Source organism: Borostomias antarcticus (genome assembly GCF_949987555.1).
Source record: "Borostomias antarcticus genome assembly, chromosome: 12".
NCBI lineage: Eukaryota > Metazoa > Chordata > Actinopteri > Stomiiformes > Stomiidae > Borostomias > Borostomias antarcticus.
This window is the reverse complement of record NC_140245.1, coordinates 13,206,758-13,225,240: the sequence shown is the minus strand read 5'-3', so window position 1 is coordinate 13,225,240 and position 18,483 is coordinate 13,206,758. Positions and strand designations below refer to the sequence as shown.

Here is an 18,483-nt window from a genome sequence, read left to right as displayed (position 1 = left end):
AGTCACATCCTCAAGGCTCCATCCCATTCAGCGACGGGGGGTGACGTCGTCACTTCAAAGGTCCCAGTTTTGGGCATAATATGTTTACTTTATACTTCCTATATGAAGTATATCGTTTTTCTTTGTGGGTTGGCATAACCGTATCAGCCTCATATATATATATATATATATATATATATCTGTGGCTTGCATGCCCTCTTGGTAGTCTAGTTGCCAGTCGGCTACTGTGAAGTGACAAATTATTAGACCTTTCTTTGCTGGACATTGACACACAAATGCCAACCAGGATCTGTCTGGCTCTGACCACAATGCACTACTTCCAGACATGTCAAGTGTATAAGTTACACACACAGCACGTCTGGCCATCTGTGTCACTTTCTCCTTGTAAGATGTAAAACTGTCAAATACTGTCTGGATATTTGCATGGCATCACAAGACCTTGGGTCAGGGCACATTGGTTTATGCCCGAACATATAAAGAGCTTCAACTGATTTGAAGAGGGTTGATCTTGTTTTAATTTCATCATTAACTTTATTAGAAATGATATTAACACAACTCTTTAAAAATATACAAATATTTCATATAAAATAGAGGCATGGGAGAAACACAATGGACATTAAGAAATAACTTCGACTATGACAGCATTTTGTCTGTGGTTCAAATGAAAAGGTCTACAGTGAAACAGAAGGTTACAGGCCAGAGGAGAGTAATGCAGCAACATAACATGCCCCTCTCCCTCCCTCCCCCTCTCCTCCCTCCCTCCCCCTCTCCACCCCCCCTCTCTCCCTCCCTACCTCTCTCCCTCTCTCTAAACACACTTGACAGCCTTAAGAGGATCATAATATTGTAGGCTATACCTTGACATGAAACATGCTCCCTTGACAACAGAGTGAGCTTAGAATCGATTAGGGGAGAAGCACTTGCTCTGTGAATTCTATTCCACGAACTGATGGATTCAACCCAGATTCTCATGAACCACCACATCCTTCAAATCCTATCCTCCTGTAGTTGTGCATCTAATGTGTTTGTCTCTGAGTTACAGGACCAGTGGAAGAGAAACCCTGTCAGGAAGCCACCGTCTCAGAGGACAGAACTACTGGAGCCCCGGGATCTGTCAACACCCCCAGAGGTTGAGGTTGGGTAGATGAGAAAGTGTACAGGATGGGGTTGGAATCTAAAGCCTAACAAGATACAAAAGCCGCCCAGCTGTCTGGACCCGCAGCTCAGCACGAGAGAAGGCCAGACTAGTGGTTGTGTTTTCTCCTGCAGGAGAAGCAGGCGCGTTACAGCTTCAGCGGTATAACCGGCCAGTACTTGGGCTGCTTCCTGTCACAGTTCCTGTCGAAGGTGAGCTGCATGGCCGTCTCCATGCCCTGGATCTTGGCGGCGGCGTCCCCGTACAGCTTCCTCATCTCGGCGCTGCGGCGCTCGCCCGGCCGGTCTGACGGGGGGAGGGCGCTGAGCCGGGACGCCGTGTTCATGTCCCGGTCGTCCAACACGTAGCTGTCCATCTGCTCCGCCTCCCGCTGCTGCTGCCTCTCTGCAGGGGGGGGCAGAGGTGCTCAACATCAGCAGCGCCACACCGGTCTGTTTATTCAACGGCCCCAACCACAGCGAAACTTAAAAGAAATGTCAATCTCCTTCAGGAAGATTGTCCCAAGACCAGATTTTAGTTGAAGTATTACCAGGACCCTCCCTCTTAAGCACCTATTGTATTCTTGTTTGCTACTCTTACACTTTGCCTTAAGCACTAGATTATGCTCTTAGTCACTTGTTTAGAAAGGAGATGCACTTGTGAGTTCTGGTGAGTAGTAGTAAATGGTAAATGGACTGCACTTATATAGCGCTTTTTCACCTTAGCGGCACTCAAAGCGCTTTACAATGGCCTCTCATTCACCCATTCACACACCAATGGCAGCAGCTGCCATGCAAGGTGCTAACCTGCTCATTGGGAGCAATTTGGGGTTAGGTGTCTTGCTCAAGGACACTTCAACTGTCAACAGTCGGAGCTGGGATTCGAACCACTGACCCTTCGATCACTGAACGACCCGCTCTACCAACTGAGCTACAGCCGCCCCAGTACACTGACTTCCTACGTTATGCAATTATTCTACGTCGCTTTGGATAAAAGCGTCTGCTAAATGACTAATGTAATTGTAATGTAGTTTTAATAGCGATGGGTCCTCGTCCAACTCAATGAATCTCTACTGGACGAACAGGAATAAATAATGAGGGCAGTTCAGGTTCTTAAAGTTAGTCTCAGGTTCTCACCCCTGGCAGTTAAACACTGACCATCCTGGATCAAAACTAGACAAACAATGATTGCTCCACCAAATACACAAACTTACTGGGATTGTCATAGGAGCGCACACATACTTACTGAGCTCGTCATAGGAGCGCACACACACACACACACACACACGCACGCACACACACACTCACTGAGCTCGCTCCTGTGCCGCTCCGTCTGGGCAAAATACTGGCGCAGCTCCTCGGTGATCTCCATGTTGCTGACGTCACACTCGATCTCGCTGTCCGAACCGCCACCTCCCCCGTCACTGTCAATCTCCTGCTCCTCCTCCGAGACCTGCCCTACCTCCGCCTCCTCCACAGGGGCCTCGGCTGAGACCCTCTCCTCTGTCCCTCCACACTGCCAGTCCGCATAGCGCTCGGTGTCGGGGTGGTAGGGGCGCTGGGGGGTGTTGGGGTGCCCGTGGTAGGGGTAGTCATAGGCCGGGCCATAGGCAGCATCCAGGGCTTTCTTGTAAGCCTGGCGGTGTCTCTGTTGCCATCTCATAGCCTGCTGATAGTGCTGCCAATAGCGGCCGTACACAGGGTGGGCAAACCAGGAAGCCATGTTGCCCATGTCCTCCTATCCATGACAGGACAGAGAATGCCAGTATCAGACGATGAAGCAGCCAACACTGACGGTTGTCTAATGTTCATCACCAGAGAGCTTTGATAGATAACTGTCTTCAAACTCCCACTTGAAAACGGAATATTCAGCCTTTTGTAACACAATCGCATTGTTATTAGTGCAGTGGTAAATAAAGAGGTGGGCTCTGTCGAGTGCAGTTTACCCACCGTATCCCCTCATTGATTAACACAGTTGATCAGAAAATAGGTGAGTAGACTTAAACTCTCAGCCTCATTTTAAAGGGGTGCGTATACTCAGTTTACCCTCCACTACACCCCGGATTATGGCAACTATGCTAATGATCTAGTTAGTGAGCCAGCAGCCTTACCATGATGGAGCTTCTGCAGGGCGGTCCCGCTTGAGGCGAGCAACGTCTCTGTGGTTTATTATTTAATTGCAGGACCTAAAAGAAAAGAAGCCAGCTTGAACTGTATGACAAGTAGCTCGTGTTAAAGACAACTAGATGGAGTTGGTGCTAGCTAACATGAGCTGTTGCAGCCTTGCAGTCAGTTAGCTACTTTAGCTAAGCTGGCTAGCTAGCTAGTCGGGTAACCTCTGGCAAGCGCGAGGGGAAAACGCGTGCTGACATCTTCAATACAAACATTACATTGTCACGAGGCACACTGCAATAAAATACAATTTTCCAGTGTCAATCATGTGTACAGTCAGTGTATTAGCTAACTACGTGGGTGTATAAATGTTGCTAATACTACACCTTCACTGACCTATTTTGGCTGACTTGACCGAGGTTCACGGAAACTCTTCTTCAGAGTAGAAACAGATCTGTCTGTGACTGTGTGTCGCCATCTAGTGGCCTGCGCGCGCACCATGCCATCACTCTCCATTTCAGGTGTCAGATGAGCAGATCAGAAAACCACCGACATATAGCTGACTTATTGATAAAAGGAAATGTAAAAATAAAAGGAAATGTAAAAATGTAGGATGTATACATATACACACACATACATACATACATACATACATACATACATACATACATACATACATACATACATACATACATACATACATACATACATACATATACTTCCTACATGAGTTACCGCTATTTTTTTCTTTTCTTTTTCTAAATGGTCCCCATTGCTCAAATTCCACATAAACCTGTTGCTCCATTCAACCACGTCAATCAAAGTGAACTGACATGGCCCCGCCCACCCACTCTCACCGGCTATGTCGCTGTTTCTGAAGTAGGCTAGCCTAGGCTATGGCGAACGCAGGGTCGGCTGAATCACAACAGGTAAACAAAGATTAGTTATCCGCTGCGCTACTCTTGATAATCATTGTTTTGTAGGGGTTTTCATGTAATAACAGAGGCGTTTGATCATAACTTTTATTTCCATCCAAACTTTTTTCAAAAGAAAATTAGAGAAATAAGACAAAGATTCCGCGCTGAATATGCACAAGGTGAGCGAATTGCGCCCTGAAAGTGGCATAATTTACCATAAAGAATGTTGTGCAAGAATTGTTGAACAATTATCTTCTCTTGAAGCAAACGCTTAAATAGTTTATATTTTATATCAGACTGCAATGTGTGCATGTAGGCTAATGACATGTGAGTAGAAACAGGAAACTTGATCATCCATTCCATCCAATCCTCCACACAGATCCATCTGACAAGTATGACCCCGGGGATGTGGACAGCCTTATGAAGGACGATGTCCTGGTGGACAGCTATCTGGAGTGGCGTCACTATGTAATAGATGACACCTTGAAGATGATCAACGAGAGTCTTCAATGGAGAAAAGAATTCAAGCTGAGCGGTTGGTTGTCTGATTCCCTGCAGTGGCCTTTCTCTGCCGTCAACAGATCTATCAATTGTGCCATCTGAAAAAGTCTGACGTTGGCGTAATTAAACCAGTTATACAAGATGCTTCCTTCTGCAACAACAACGCAGAACACTGTTAGGATATTGTGACATTTTGTAATAGAGATGGACACAACCCTTTTCTCACTGGTCAGGGTACAAGTTTGTGATACATGGCCAACCATGTCTGGTTTACAATGAAAACAATTGTAAATGTCACAATAGAGTCTTTGTTTGGTTAGAGCAAATGGGCTATTTGGTCCACGTGTTAGGTCACACACAGACTTGCACTCAAACAGACACACACACACCATCACACACACACACACACACACATACACACACACACACACACACACACACACCATCATCATCATCGGCAGTCACTCAAAGCAAGTATGACTGTCCTCTCTGTAGAGTCGTCCGCTCGTGGGTCTTCAGACGGCCGTGTGGTCAGGGGTGAGTGGAGGTGGTTATTGGGGGCGGAGCCTCTTCGCTTTGTCTGTGCGAGATGGCGGAGTGCGAGATGGCGGAGTTCCATTTTGTGACGTGCAGCTCCTTCCTCATGGATTTCTTACAGGAGTGCCTGTCCAGTGCAATTGGCTCCCAGTCACTCGATGTGATGTGGAATTTCTTCAGACTGGTCTTCCTGTTGTCTTTGATGCGAGGAGAAGTGGTCATTTTCAAGAGTGGTGTTGTCCACTTTTATGGTGGGCTAGGTAGATGGCTGGTTGAGTGGAGGTTGATTGTAGGACCTGGGTCTTCCTGATGTTCATGGCTAGTGCACTCGTTTTCTTTATTGTATTCAGTGCACTTGTATGTATCTGATTGGACTATGTTGTTTTTAATGTTCCCACTGTAAAGCACTCTGTGCACTCGTGCTACGAAGGGTGCTATATAAATAAAATTTGACTTATTCACTCACTCTGTATGCCTTGGCAAAGACATTCAGGATGCCCTGGAGGTCGTCTGTGGAGTGTGTTGTGATGGCGCATACTCAAGCTCCATGATGGCGGTGTTTCTGACTTTGCTCTTGGCTTTGAGCCTATTAAGGTTGAGGAGGCTGTCGTCAGTTCACTACAGGACTGGAATCTGGGGTGGAGTATGGCAGCAATGAAGATGGCGTTTTTCCTGGAGTTGGAGTTGGCTTTAGAGAGCGGTAGCAGCTGTTGCTGACAGGAGAGGGATGTCCCTGTAGGTACCCCTGTCATTCTTGTCCCCCTTCTTGAATACGGCCACTATAAGAGCATCCCTGAGCTCTGAGGGAAGTTCTTCTTTCTCCCAGACCTTGAGCAGCAGGGCGCTGATGTGGAACAGGAGCTCTGGTCCACCTTGCTTTAAGATCTCAGCTGGGGGCCCATCTGGACCAGCAGCCTCGTTGTTCTTGAGGCTCCTGATGGCACACACACACATGCACGCACACGCACACACATTTGGATCATCAGCCGCCACAGGTTTGTTTTTGTCAGGGTTGATATTCCTTCCTCTAATCGATAATTATCTCTTCCAGACATCAACGAAAGCTGTGTCCACAAATCTCTCTTTGTGTCTGGCGTGCACTATCTCCATGGTTACGATAAAGAAGGCAACAAACTCTGTAGGTTCCGTATTCTGAAAAAGAACACAAATCTGGAGGGCGCCGTCAAGGTTTTTCTCTGGCTGTGATTGTCCGTTGTGAAAAGCGCCCGTGGTCTTCCCAGTCTGGTTCAGGGTGAAGCTGCATGTAAAAGACGCACGGATGTTGCAGGAGAAGAAGAGGTACGTGGCCTTCTGGCTGGAGCGCTACGTCCGGAGAGAGCCAGGGTCACCCCTCACCGTGGTGTTCGACATGTCAGAGTCGGGTCTGGGAAACGTGGTAATTACTACTTGCTACTTTTTGCATACTCCTCTCTCTCCTCTCCTCTCCTCTCCTCTCTCTCTTCTCTCTCTCCTCACTCTCTTCTCTCTCTCCTCTCCTCTCTCTCTTCTCTCCTCTCTCTCCTCTCTCTCCTCTCTCCTCTCTCTCCTCTCTCTCTTCTCTCCTCTCTCTCTTCTCTCTTCTCTCTCCTCTCTCTCTCCTCTCTCTCTTCTCTCTCTTTTTATCTGCTTATCGTTGGGTGGCACGGTGGCTCAGTGTGTTACACCGTCACCACACAGCAGGAAGGTCCTGTGTATATGATAGTGTATATGATGAAGATATGTAGATATGCTCATTTACAACATACTGTAACTTCATAGATCTACATCATACTGTACCCTTTGTGCACCTTAAAATGCAAGCACAGAGCCCTGCGGTATAAACACACTTCCTTGTGTTGTCATGAAAAGCATTTTCTTGCTATTGCAAGGCATGTGATGGAGTCCGAGTGCATTGAGACAGGGAGGTATGAGACTTGGAGGGTTACAGTATGCTCCCTGGCCTGTATCTGGGTCATGTATTAGCTTGGGGCTCCAAATCTGTTAGGGGAGTTACAGCTGTGTCTTTTCGAAATTGTTCCCTCTCATATAGCTTCCAATGACCTCTTTGTGCGATTTAATATCTCCCCTGTCTATTCTCTTGTAGGACTTGGAATTTGTGAAGTATGTCATTAATTGCTTCCAAGTGTACTACCCAAGACTGCTTTGTAAGTATACATGTGGGTGATCCAGTGCTTTTATTACCGTTTATTTTCCTTTGTTTCTCTGAATGTTGTGGACGAAAGTCATTAAACACAAAAACTATTAAAAATAAAACAAAAAAATATACTACAAATACACTGTATATAGACCGATAAGTTTGTTCTGTAGGGGACTCTGCTTCTATCTTGGTTTTTAATCTTGTATTGTTCTTTAGAGAGCCATTGCTCAATGGGTTCTTCGTTTGGGTTTGTTTCTCCTCTCCTCCCCAGGCTCGGGGCCTAGGGGCTATCCTTTTACCACCCCGAGCCTGGGTGAGGGCTCACCCGGGCTATCTATCCGGGCACACCTCCAATGCCCGGATCTGTGCCTGGATATATAGCCCAGGTGACCTCTCACCCAGGCTCGGGGTGGTAAAAGGATAGCCCCTCGGCCCCGAATCTGGGGGGAAAGGACACAACACCTAACCCGCACGACGAATATGAAGAAGTATTGCAACTAGCCAGCTAACGTTATTTAGCAACTAATACCATCGAACTTCCTTCCAGTATGATGATTTTTTTTAAAGAACTTCCTTTTACAAATTCTAACTGGCTGAAGTCCAGACTCTGTGAGGTCTGGTTACGAAACTAATGTGAATCAATCTCATTCTATTGATTCCCAGCTAAAATGCTCATGTACGAGATGCCGTGGATCATGAATGGTGAGTCAACATTAATAATATTACAGCAGTGTTTCTCAACCTGGGGCCTCATTTATCATTGAGGTACGCCTTCTTTTACACGGTCTTTTTCGCGAGTTCAGGCGTACGCCATTTGCCCCCCCCACATTGCGATTTATCAAGCCGTAAGGGCGAAAATTTAGTCGCCTTTCTCCGCGCTTTTGTAGGACACCTCTCCAGTTGGCGTACCGATTTACACGGTGTTCTACGCCCTTCTTGAACACAGGGGGAACTGCCGACGCCGGTGGTGCGTCGGTGAATTACTATGTTTGACGGAGAGAATAAGAGCTACAGTTCATGAACGCACAATCATGTAGGCTACTAGGCCAATTCAGCACAAACATATATCGCAATGCAAGATTAGACGTGTCCTCTAACCGGCTCATTCATGGTCCGATATGGATTTGTTCCCCAAACTGAACCTATGCGCTGTCCAAAACCTTTCCGCGCTATATGTCACACACCTAATGCAGGCACTCCATCAAACGGCAATAATTGACCAATTAGATTGTCATTAATATGTGATCATGTGGACCTGTTTGCTCTTTGGTAAGCATATAAATGACAGTCCTCCTGTGCGTAATGCGAGCCTAAATGAATCCGGCGCTACTCGGCCTACTGGGCGAGATAGAACTCCAAAGAGGTGACGGCGATGGCGACTGCACCCACATAAGGGCACCATCAGTGAATGAATACGTCTATGTGAATCGCTAAAATGTGCACACTAGAAATACCCAAATCATATGTGACATGCTCATCACAAGTGTAGTGGCACGGTGGCCTGGCTCCACGCATGACTCATTCATCCTGGCGCACAGCAGGGTAGGGGCTAGACTGGAGGCAGGCGCTGCGCGTGACGGCTGGCTTGTTGGTGTGTCCATAGCCAAGATACATATTCTTTGTCTTATTTACTTTTAATCTTTATTAGCATTTTCCATCCATACAACGACAATACAATAAAACATAAAAACCTACAATAACAGCTTATGGGTACATCCATCCATGCAGCTTTTTTTTCTTACTCAAATATGACAATTTTAATATTAGTGGTATCATCACACTTCCTTCTATAATCCATCCATTTTTCCCATCTCCCTTCAAACTTTCCTTCCTGCATCCTCAATGCATGCGTGAACCTCTCCCTAACATACATCTCCTCCACAACACCCAGCCACTGCTCCTTGGTTGGGCGTTCCACCTTATACCAAGCCCTCGTTATTGTCTTTTTACTAGCAACCAATAGTACTTTCACTAGGTATCTGTCCCCTCCTTGTACATCATCCCGTGTTATGTTTGCCAAGATATATATTCAAAGCTGATAAGAAGGTGGAGGCACTGGAGGTCGTGGAGGTGGAGGCTACAACTCGCGGGGGCACGACCGTCAGGTCCAGGACCACTGCAGACTCCCCCTCCTCTGAGTCCGACCCCACGTCAGAGTCTGGAGAAACAATTTCAATCATTTTCTTTGAGTTTGTCTGTGAACTTGATTATGCATTAAACATTTCATTGTGCAGCCATATTCATTTGATATGTTTTTCTGTTGGCAGTCAAATAAATGCTGTGATTTACCGGGTGATTTAGATGAGTCTTAATTTCCCAGAGGGGAAAATGTTTAATGTGTTCTAACATTATGAAGTGGTCATCTGCGTTATTGTTCCCTGTTTTTGGTCCTAATTTAATCATAGCCTACCACAGAATGTTTGCTTCACTCGCAGCCACATGTTACAGTATGTCCGTACGGACAATGTATGCCCAATCCTAGATGCACAACACGTAGCTAAAGTAGGCTACTAAGCTGTAGGAGCAAACAGACAAACGTAGGCTATTAATACCTTCCGAAGAGGATTGCCTTCCTCACGTGGACCTCACCAACTAGCACATGCACCTCCGTCTCCGAAAAGTTCCTCTTCTTTGCTCTTCGTTCCATGTTTCAATGTACCGCCTGGGTGCTCCACGCTACCTTTTTAAGCCGGTTCCTTCCGGGAAACCACGTTTGTCCACTCATGGTTGTGACCATATATGGTTGGATTAGGGCGTGGAGGGGGCGGAACACGGGGCGCGTGCGCGTACGCTCCCTTCCCCGCCCGTCTCGGATTTACCGTGCAGAAAAGGGCATACGACATTTTTGATAGATCCGAAAAGCGTGTAAATATTCTCGTCGTACGCTACATTGTGCATTTTCCGCGTTTTCGTCGTACGCCCTCTTTTACACCTGAATTTACACGCTCTTTGATAAATGAGGCCCCAGGGATCTGCAAACCCCCTGTGGTTCTTGGCATAATTACAGGGGGAAATATTTTTGAAATAATATTGTATAAGCCCATCAAATTTAACCAAAAATGAAGACTTACTGTTTTAAAATGAATCTGTAGGCATAACTGAGCTGACGTTAACTCATTCTTGAATTGCTATAAATGTGATGATTCAAACAGATAGGCAAATTAAGTGTTATGGAGGCCATGAAATATGTACAATATTTACTTTTTGTGTGGAGGGGAAAAAATAGCTTGAAACGGGCGCAAGATTACTAATGTTAAATATGAATACAATAGAATAGAAATGACTGTTATGGCTTCTTACGTGTATGTACTACTAATAATAATTGTTGTGGGGAGTCCTTCAGGATTGTTTGAAATATGCCAGGGGTCAAAAGAGGTTTCACAGTATACAGTAGCTGGGTTGAGCCTGCTGGCCTATGTCAACAAACTAACACCAGTACCACTACGCTGTTACCACTACTACCACTACGCTGTTACCACTACGCTGTTACCACTACTACCACTACGCCGTTACCACTACGCCGTTACCACTACGCTGTTACCACTACTAGCACTACGCCGTTACCACTACGCTGTTACCACTACGCTGTTACCACTACTACCACTACGCCGTTACCACTACGCCGCTACCACTACGCCTTTACCACTACGCCGTTACCACTACGCTGTTACCACTACGCCTTTACCACTACGCCTTTACCACTACGCCGCTACCACTACGCCGCTACCACTACGCCGCTACCACTACGCCGTTACCACTACGCCGTTACCACTACGCTGTTACCACTACTACCACTATGCCGTTACCACTACGCTGTTACCACTACTACCACTATGCCGTTACCAATACGCCGTTACCACTACTACCACTACGCCGTTACCACTAAGCCGTTACCACTACGCCGTTACCACTACGCCGTTACCACTACGCTGTTACCACTACGCCGCTACCACTACGCCGCTACCACTACGCCGCTACCACTACGCCGTTACCACTACGCTGCTACCACTACGCCTTTACCACTACGCCTTTACCACTACGCCGTTACCACTACGCTGCTACCACTACGCCTTTACCACTACGCCTTTACCACTACGCCTTTACCACTACGCCGTTACCACTACGCCGTTACCACTACGCCGCTACCACTACGCCGTTACCACTACGCCGTTACCACAATGCCGTTACCACAATGCCGCTACCACTACGCCGTTACCAGCGTGTTTATTGTTGTCGTTGCTGTAATCTATTCCCTAGCCGCATGGAGGGTCATCAAAGGCTGGCTGGACCCAGATGCCATCAACAAGCTGAAGTTTGTTTCCAAGAGCGACATCCAGACCTACGTTCTCCCAGAGCACCTCCCCGCCCACATGGGAGGAACGGTGAGCACCCCTCCCTCCTGTACCCAGCCAATCACACGTTTACACATGGGTTGTTGTTGTTGTTGTTGTTCTTGTTGTTGTTGTTTTTGTTGTTGTTGTTGTTGTTAGTCAGCTAATCAGATATGCAAACTGTGGGTCATGACCTTATTAACAAATGTAGTTCCTACTGTGCATACAGCAGGAAGATAAGCTTTCACACTCAGTATAAATGTAGTCCCAACGCCAGACCCAGGAGAGTTCTCTCACTGATACACTACGTGAGCTACGCTAACTATGCTACTGCATGCTGCAGATCTCTATGGGTCTGGGACTCTTCATACAAAAATATGGTGTTCAAATCCTGGTGATTCATTGATTTCGCATGAATCCCTGCGACACCAATCAGTAACGACTTCCACGATCAGGCGCTCCCACCCATAGATAGACTTCACCGCCCTCAGAACACCAGCCTGGGCGACGAAGTGGCACAGACTCTATTATGTAGTAAGTGGAGCTACAGACTCTATTATGTAGTAAGTGGAGCTACAGACTCTATTATGTAGTAAGTGGAGCTACAGACTCTATTATGTAGTAAGTGGAGCTACAGACTATTATGTAGTAAGTGGAGCTACAGACTCTATTATGTAGTAAGTGGAGCTACAGACTCTTATGTAGTAAGTGGAGCTACAGACTATTATGTAGTAAGTGGAGCTACAGACTATTATGTAGTAAGTGGAGCTACAGACTCTATTATGTAGTAAGTGGAGCTACAGACTCTATTATGTAGTAAGTGGAGCTACAGACTCTATTATGTAGTAAGTGGAGCTACAGACTCTATTATGTAGTAAGTGGAGCTACAGACTCTTATGTAGTAAGTGGAGCTACAGACTATTATGTAGTAAGTGGAGCTACAGACTATTATGTAGTAAGTGGAGCTACAGACTCTATTATGTAGTAAGTGGAGCTACAGACTCTATTATGTAGTAAGTGGAGCTACAGACTATTATGTAGTAAGTGGAGCTACAGACTCTATTATATAGTAAGTGGAGCTACAGACTATTATGTAGTAAGTGGAGCTACAGACTCTATTATGTAGTAAGTGGAGCTACAGACTCTATTATGTAGTAAGTGGAGCTACAGACTATTATGTAGTAAGTGGAGCTACAGACTCTATTATGTAGTAAGTGGAGCAGTGATTCAGCGTGATATTTGATTCTGGTGAGAGACCAGTATAAATGGATGATGTGCATATAATTACTGTTAACAGGCAGACATTGAAACATCTGCTCATTACATACAGAACAGAGCATATGTTCACACACACACACACACACACACACACACACACACACACACACACACACACACACACACACACAAATGTACTATTTAATATGTAAACATGCATGCTCATGAAAAGGGCATAAACAGCTCCCTCTGCTGGCAGAAACCGACCCTCACACCACACCCAGTCAAAGATTCACATTGAACACACAATGTTGTGCAGTATTGAAGAATGTGCCATCTATATTCTTAGGTTAAAATCTGATTGGACTATGGTAGATATGTATGTTTTGATTGTATTGGTATTTTCAAATTTAACCTTAGACAACCTTACACAACCATTGAATTGAAACCATTCAATTTTAAACTTAGACAACCTTAGACAACCATTGAATAACCACGTATGAATGTACAAAACAATTTTTCAACCCACCCACCCAAGGAGAAATGCATTTCATTGTTACTGCATGTTTTTTTTGTGTGCTTCTTTATAGGACCCGTTCAAATACAGCTATCCACCGCTGGCAGACGAGGACTTCCAGGCAGCCATGTCAGAACCAGGGCACGAGGAAGAGATGGAGAGGAGAGACGATGAACAGGATGTCAAAGAGAACCTGGACACGAACACAAAACCAGCCTACAGACCCAAAAAGGTTCCTGAGAGAGCTACATACACACGCAGCCCACACTGATAGTACCACAGCCATATGTACCTATTTAATTGCACTGCCTACATCATGGACACAGACAGTCATCCATGATCGGATGGGATGAGTAGATGAGGATGATAATGAAAGACTGCTAGACTACGGGTTGTATAGTAATTTGCCAGTTTGGGAACATTTAAATGTCTAGCTGAGTACCTGGACTGGAACGAGGAACTGATTAGCACTGAGAAGATACTGTACTAGGTACATTTTCATGGAGCCTAATAATCCAATTATAATAGGTTTAAAAGCCCAAACCAAATAAAAACGCTCCATATAAACACCTCCATCTGAATAAAAAGGCCCAAACCTTTTAAGAGGGGTAGTGTAAACCTTTTCATAACCCGATCAAGTATCATGTAAATGATGGAACGGATTCCTCTCTGTCTGCGTTCTTTCGGCGCATGCTCTCTGTCAAAGGGGACGTATGTCTATGGTGGGTTAATTGCTTCCAAGCAGAACTGGGCCACAGCGGAGAATTTGTTTTTAATCCAAACGTAGAACTGAACATTATTAGATAGATATCCATCAGCAAAGTTTTGACTTGAGTTTCCGTAACCATAGTAACTCACTCCTGCCTGCGTGCGCATGTAACACAGGTCTTCTGATTACATTTGGTGTTTATTTACTGGTGCAAATAAACACCACAACATATTAGATCACCTCCCATAAACAGTTGCCCCGAAATCTTCAGATTGAATTAAATCAGATTGAAAAAAAGCATGCATGTAAACACAGCTACTGTGAGGACAAGTGATCACGAGAATTCCACTGTACCTGTACCCGTATTTGTTACACATGTTGAATACACTTTCTATTCTACTCTCCCTTTCTCTCCATGGTTTTATCTGGGACAGGTGTATTTTTCCGAGGATGGAGACACAGATGCTGCTAGAAGAGTGAAAGCAGCCAGGAGACCGAGCACTACGTTTAAAGGCTCTCTGTTTCATGTCAGGTTAGTTCCACCTCCTTCACAGAATCATATCTTCTTCAAATATTTGCAGATTTGCAGATTTCAATGCATGGCACATCATTTGAAATCTTACTATTTACACTTTCATAATCTGAAAAAAACAGAAAAATAACCTCGGCCGACATCAGGACCATATCTCCAGTGGCAGTCACATTTATCTCGAGACCTGGAACCCCCCCCCACACACACACACACACACATCTCTCTGAACAGTAACAATTACTTCCCCCGCAACTACTTTCAACACTTCAACAGGAAGTGGTTGGTCTCATTCTGACTGTGTGACACTTGCAAATGTGTGGCGAAACTGTATCACGAGACTGAGTTGATCCAAGGTCTCAGACCAGAACCTCTGCGTTACCAGGGCCCAGGTACAGTAGGTGACTTTTCTCTACTGTAGGTGTCACACGATCAGAACGAGACCAACCACTTCCTGTTACTGTGTCTCTCCAGTCCTGCTGAGGAGCTGTGCTTCGGCTCCAGAGAGGGCGAGAAGAGATGTGTCATCATTCTCAACAATGTCACCCAAAACCAAGTGGCCTACAAGGTTGGTTCCTGCAGTGTCCTTCCTGCCGGTTGGGGCATACAGACCGGAGGGCGTGTCCATGCGTGGACGACCGGTGACAGAACACAGTCACAGATGCTACGCAGCAAGTAGGGTGAAGCCCCCTAAAGGGCTGCTCCAGGATCAGATTCTAATAACTTATGTTACAGTTACTCAGGCTTAATCAAATCAATCAAATAAAATCACTTCTGGCTCCAGACGAGCATTTGACAGCACGTCCGCCGATGCTCGGTGAAGCTGACCAGCGTGGTCCGGCGTGTCTGCGCTCTCCGGCATGTCTCCTCAGGTACGCACCACGGCCCCCCAGACCTACAGGGTGAAGCCCAGCAGTAGCAGCTGTGAGCCGGGGACCAGCGTGGAGATCATGGTCTCCCTGTACGGAGGTACCTCCTCAAGCCCTCAACCCTACTCCCTGATGTCCTGCTCTGACGTTTACATTTGCAAATGACTGTTGTCCTCTCATTGGTTATGCTTGGATGATCTCTTGTCTGACTCTCAGTGCTCTGACTCTGTGCTCTGACTGGCTGAGCAGGCTCCCTGCCCTCACCTCAGGACCGCTTCCTGATCATGGCAGCAGAGATGGAGCAGAGCAGTGGTGTGGCGGTCGCAGATCTGGCGCAGTTCTGGAAGGACGTCCCAAAGACCAAAGTAATGGAGCACAGGTCAGCCAGATGGCATTCCCTTTAAAAGTGCAGCGTGTAGTTTCTATTAGTGATGTTGCAGATTGCAACCAACTCGATACCATTACATTGAATTCAACATGGCGGCCTCCGTCATGCGACCCGCTCCATGGAGGCCGCCATGTTGTAGTTGTAGATATAAAGGGCTCATTCTAAGGTAAGGACAATGCAACAATTCTTATTTTCATGGGATTATGCACTAATTCAAACGTACATATGAAATTATATTCAATTTCCGCCAAATCTTTAAATTTTATTTTCACCACCATGTCGCCAAAAACGACAGCCGGTACCTTTAACGACACTGCACCTTTAATTAACGATGCGAGGATGGAAGTGTCATAACGACAATCAGTAGATGTATGCAGCAACAGAAAACCCATGTTTTCACAGAAGTCAGTGAGACCTCAAGGATGCTCTGGTTTATTGTGTGTCTGTACCTGCAGGCTGCGATGTGACTTCCTTGAAGACGTCACGCCTGATCTCAGCCCTGCGGGGAAGAACGATGACGCGCTGGAGACCAACGGCCACCAGGAGATTCACACCACAGTGAGTTGTCCCTTGGCTTGGAGAAGAGAAAGCATGGGAGGAGCAACGATACACTGAAACGTTGTGGTCTCCAGTAGGGATGCACCGATGCATCGGCCGAACATCGGCATCGGCCGATGTTGGCCTTGTTGACTGCCATCGGCCCATCGGCAAATAAAATGACATTCACCGATGGTAGTGGCGGATGTTATGTCGCAACAATTATGGCTTTTTTTGTTGCAAAACGTAGCCTACCCAGCTGCAGATTCGGAGAAGATCCGTGACGTAACGCTGCAAACGCACGTGTAGTTTGCTTTCAAATTAAAGTGAAATAAAAATGTGGGAATATTTCACCATCTCAGAAAAGATATGCGCTATGCAACTTGTAAAACTTGTTCAAGTGACATTTCAAGAGGAGGTACTACAGCCAAGGATTTTAACACATCAAATCTAACTGGCCATTTGAAAAGCAGGCATCATTTCTTTGTTTCCCTGGCACAAAAGGGGGAATTACAATAATAAAATAAACATTGGCCATCGGCCGGATTGTTATTTTAAGCATCGGCATCGGCCCAGAATTTTGCAATCGGTGCATCCCTAGTCTCCAGTTTAGCAGAACAAGTTCATGTGCAGGTTACAGGCGCTCAGTAAGAAAATAAAATCTCACCAAAATAGGTGTGCAGGAGCGTTTAGAAGAAGAGAAACCATGTTAGATTGCGAAGGTTATGGAAGTAAGGGTGGCTGTGGCGTGCTCACATTATGCTCTGACACACCTTTTGGGCCTACAGTACTATATCTCTACAATAACACTAAGACAAACACATACAGCACATATCTGAGCCTGTACTGCCTATCATTAACTCTATAATGCAGATATATGTTTATATATATATATATGTAGGTTTATATGTTCTGCCTTCCTGTTCAAGAGCCCTTGTTCTCCTCAGCTCATGCAGATGCTGGTGAGAAGCAGCAGGCTAGAGAGGAGGTTGGACCACTGCCTGTGGACCCAGAAGGTTCTGCTGGTCCTGGTAACGGTGCTGACCGCCATGGGCTTCTCCGTCTTCTTCATGCTGTACACTGAGGACAAGGCACTGCGCTGTACCTGGACCAACCAATCAGAAAGGCTCTGAAAGACCAAGGAGCTGTCCACAGAGAGGACGTTTGAGAAACCACTCGTGCCTTTTGGACATTTAGGTTTTTTCTCATGTTATTTTTATACTTGCCCATTTGGGCTGTGCACATCTATCTGTGACTATTGATACACTGTGATTTATATTCACCTTGAACATTTACAATTACTTTACAAATGAGTGACAATAAATGGCACTTCAATTCACATTCAGTGGTCAGCTTGTTGATTTTCAGGTTTTGTTTGGTTCTTAAAGGGCAATGCTCGTTTTTGACAACCTGGACCTTATTTACGACATATTATAAGACGTTTGACTCACCGAGATCACTTTTGTGTAGTTCGGAGGCATGTAGAAGAAATTTAAAATCCAGCGCGAGCCAGTATATCCATGTAATGGCGGTGATCGGGGCACCGAGAATGCAGTTTCTCAAAATCTATTTTCGGCCGCTAAACGGTTGTTTTGATCAATCAGATTGGATGAATCGACAGTTGAGATTCCTCAACGCGAGGCATTGTTGTGGTTTTCAAATACGGGGTCTTTAGCCTCTGTAATATGATCTTTACACGCCTTTCCCCACTTGCTCCAGCACGCATGCGCACAGGCCAGCGCGCAGACTGGCTATTCTCCGGCTCACATTCTCTGCGCTACGATCGTTGTTGGTGCCGAGAATATTGTCGTCGTCATTCGTCAGCAACAATCCGATCGTAGCGCAGAGAATGTGAGCCGCGAGTGTAGCCAGTCTGCGCGCTGGCCTGTGCGCATGCGTGCTGGAGCAAGTGGGGAAAGGCGTGTAAAGATCATATTACAGAGGCTAAAGACCCCGTATTTGAAAACCACAACAATGCCTCGCGTTGAGGAATCTCAACTGTCGATTAATCCAATCTGATTGATGAAAACAACCGTTTAGCGGCGGA

The 18,483-nt window shown here is 45.9% G+C and overlaps 2 protein-coding genes across 3 annotated transcripts; one reads left to right on the top strand and one right to left on the bottom strand.

Annotated features, from left to right (window-relative positions):
- Window positions 1-852: 852 nt before the first annotated feature.
- gemin8 (gem (nuclear organelle) associated protein 8) lies at window positions 853-3,674 on the bottom strand. 2 transcript variants are annotated; one of them, XM_084447407.1, is made up of 4 exons: window positions 3,643-3,674; window positions 3,246-3,320; window positions 2,443-2,872; window positions 853-1,540 (listed from the first exon to the last, which is right to left on the bottom strand). In XM_084447407.1, the coding sequence occupies exons 2-4, from the start codon at window positions 3,246-3,248 to the stop codon at window positions 1,284-1,286; spliced, it is 690 nt and encodes a 229-aa protein (XP_084303533.1). In that variant the 5' UTR covers window positions 3,249-3,320; window positions 3,643-3,674; the 3' UTR covers window positions 853-1,283. The 2 variants fall into 2 exon arrangements, with proteins under 2 accessions (XP_084303533.1, XP_084303532.1); XM_084447406.1 differs by lacking the exon at window positions 3,643-3,674 and having other exon boundaries at window positions 3,246-3,361.
- Window positions 3,675-4,142: 468 nt separating this feature from the next.
- Window positions 4,143-17,569, top strand: LOC311315731 (motile sperm domain-containing protein 2-like; the record flags this gene model as incomplete). The annotated part of the gene is made up of 15 exons (XM_084446435.1): window positions 4,143-4,175; window positions 4,297-4,342; window positions 4,543-4,698; window positions 6,253-6,339; window positions 6,443-6,597; window positions 7,285-7,345; window positions 8,002-8,040; window positions 11,596-11,720; window positions 13,478-13,636; window positions 14,548-14,645; window positions 15,117-15,210; window positions 15,515-15,611; window positions 15,761-15,890; window positions 16,355-16,457; window positions 17,384-17,569. 15 exons carry the CDS (start codon window positions 4,143-4,145, stop codon window positions 17,567-17,569), a joined length of 1,569 nt encoding a protein of 522 aa, XP_084302561.1.
- Between the last annotated feature and the right edge of the window lie 914 nt (window positions 17,570-18,483).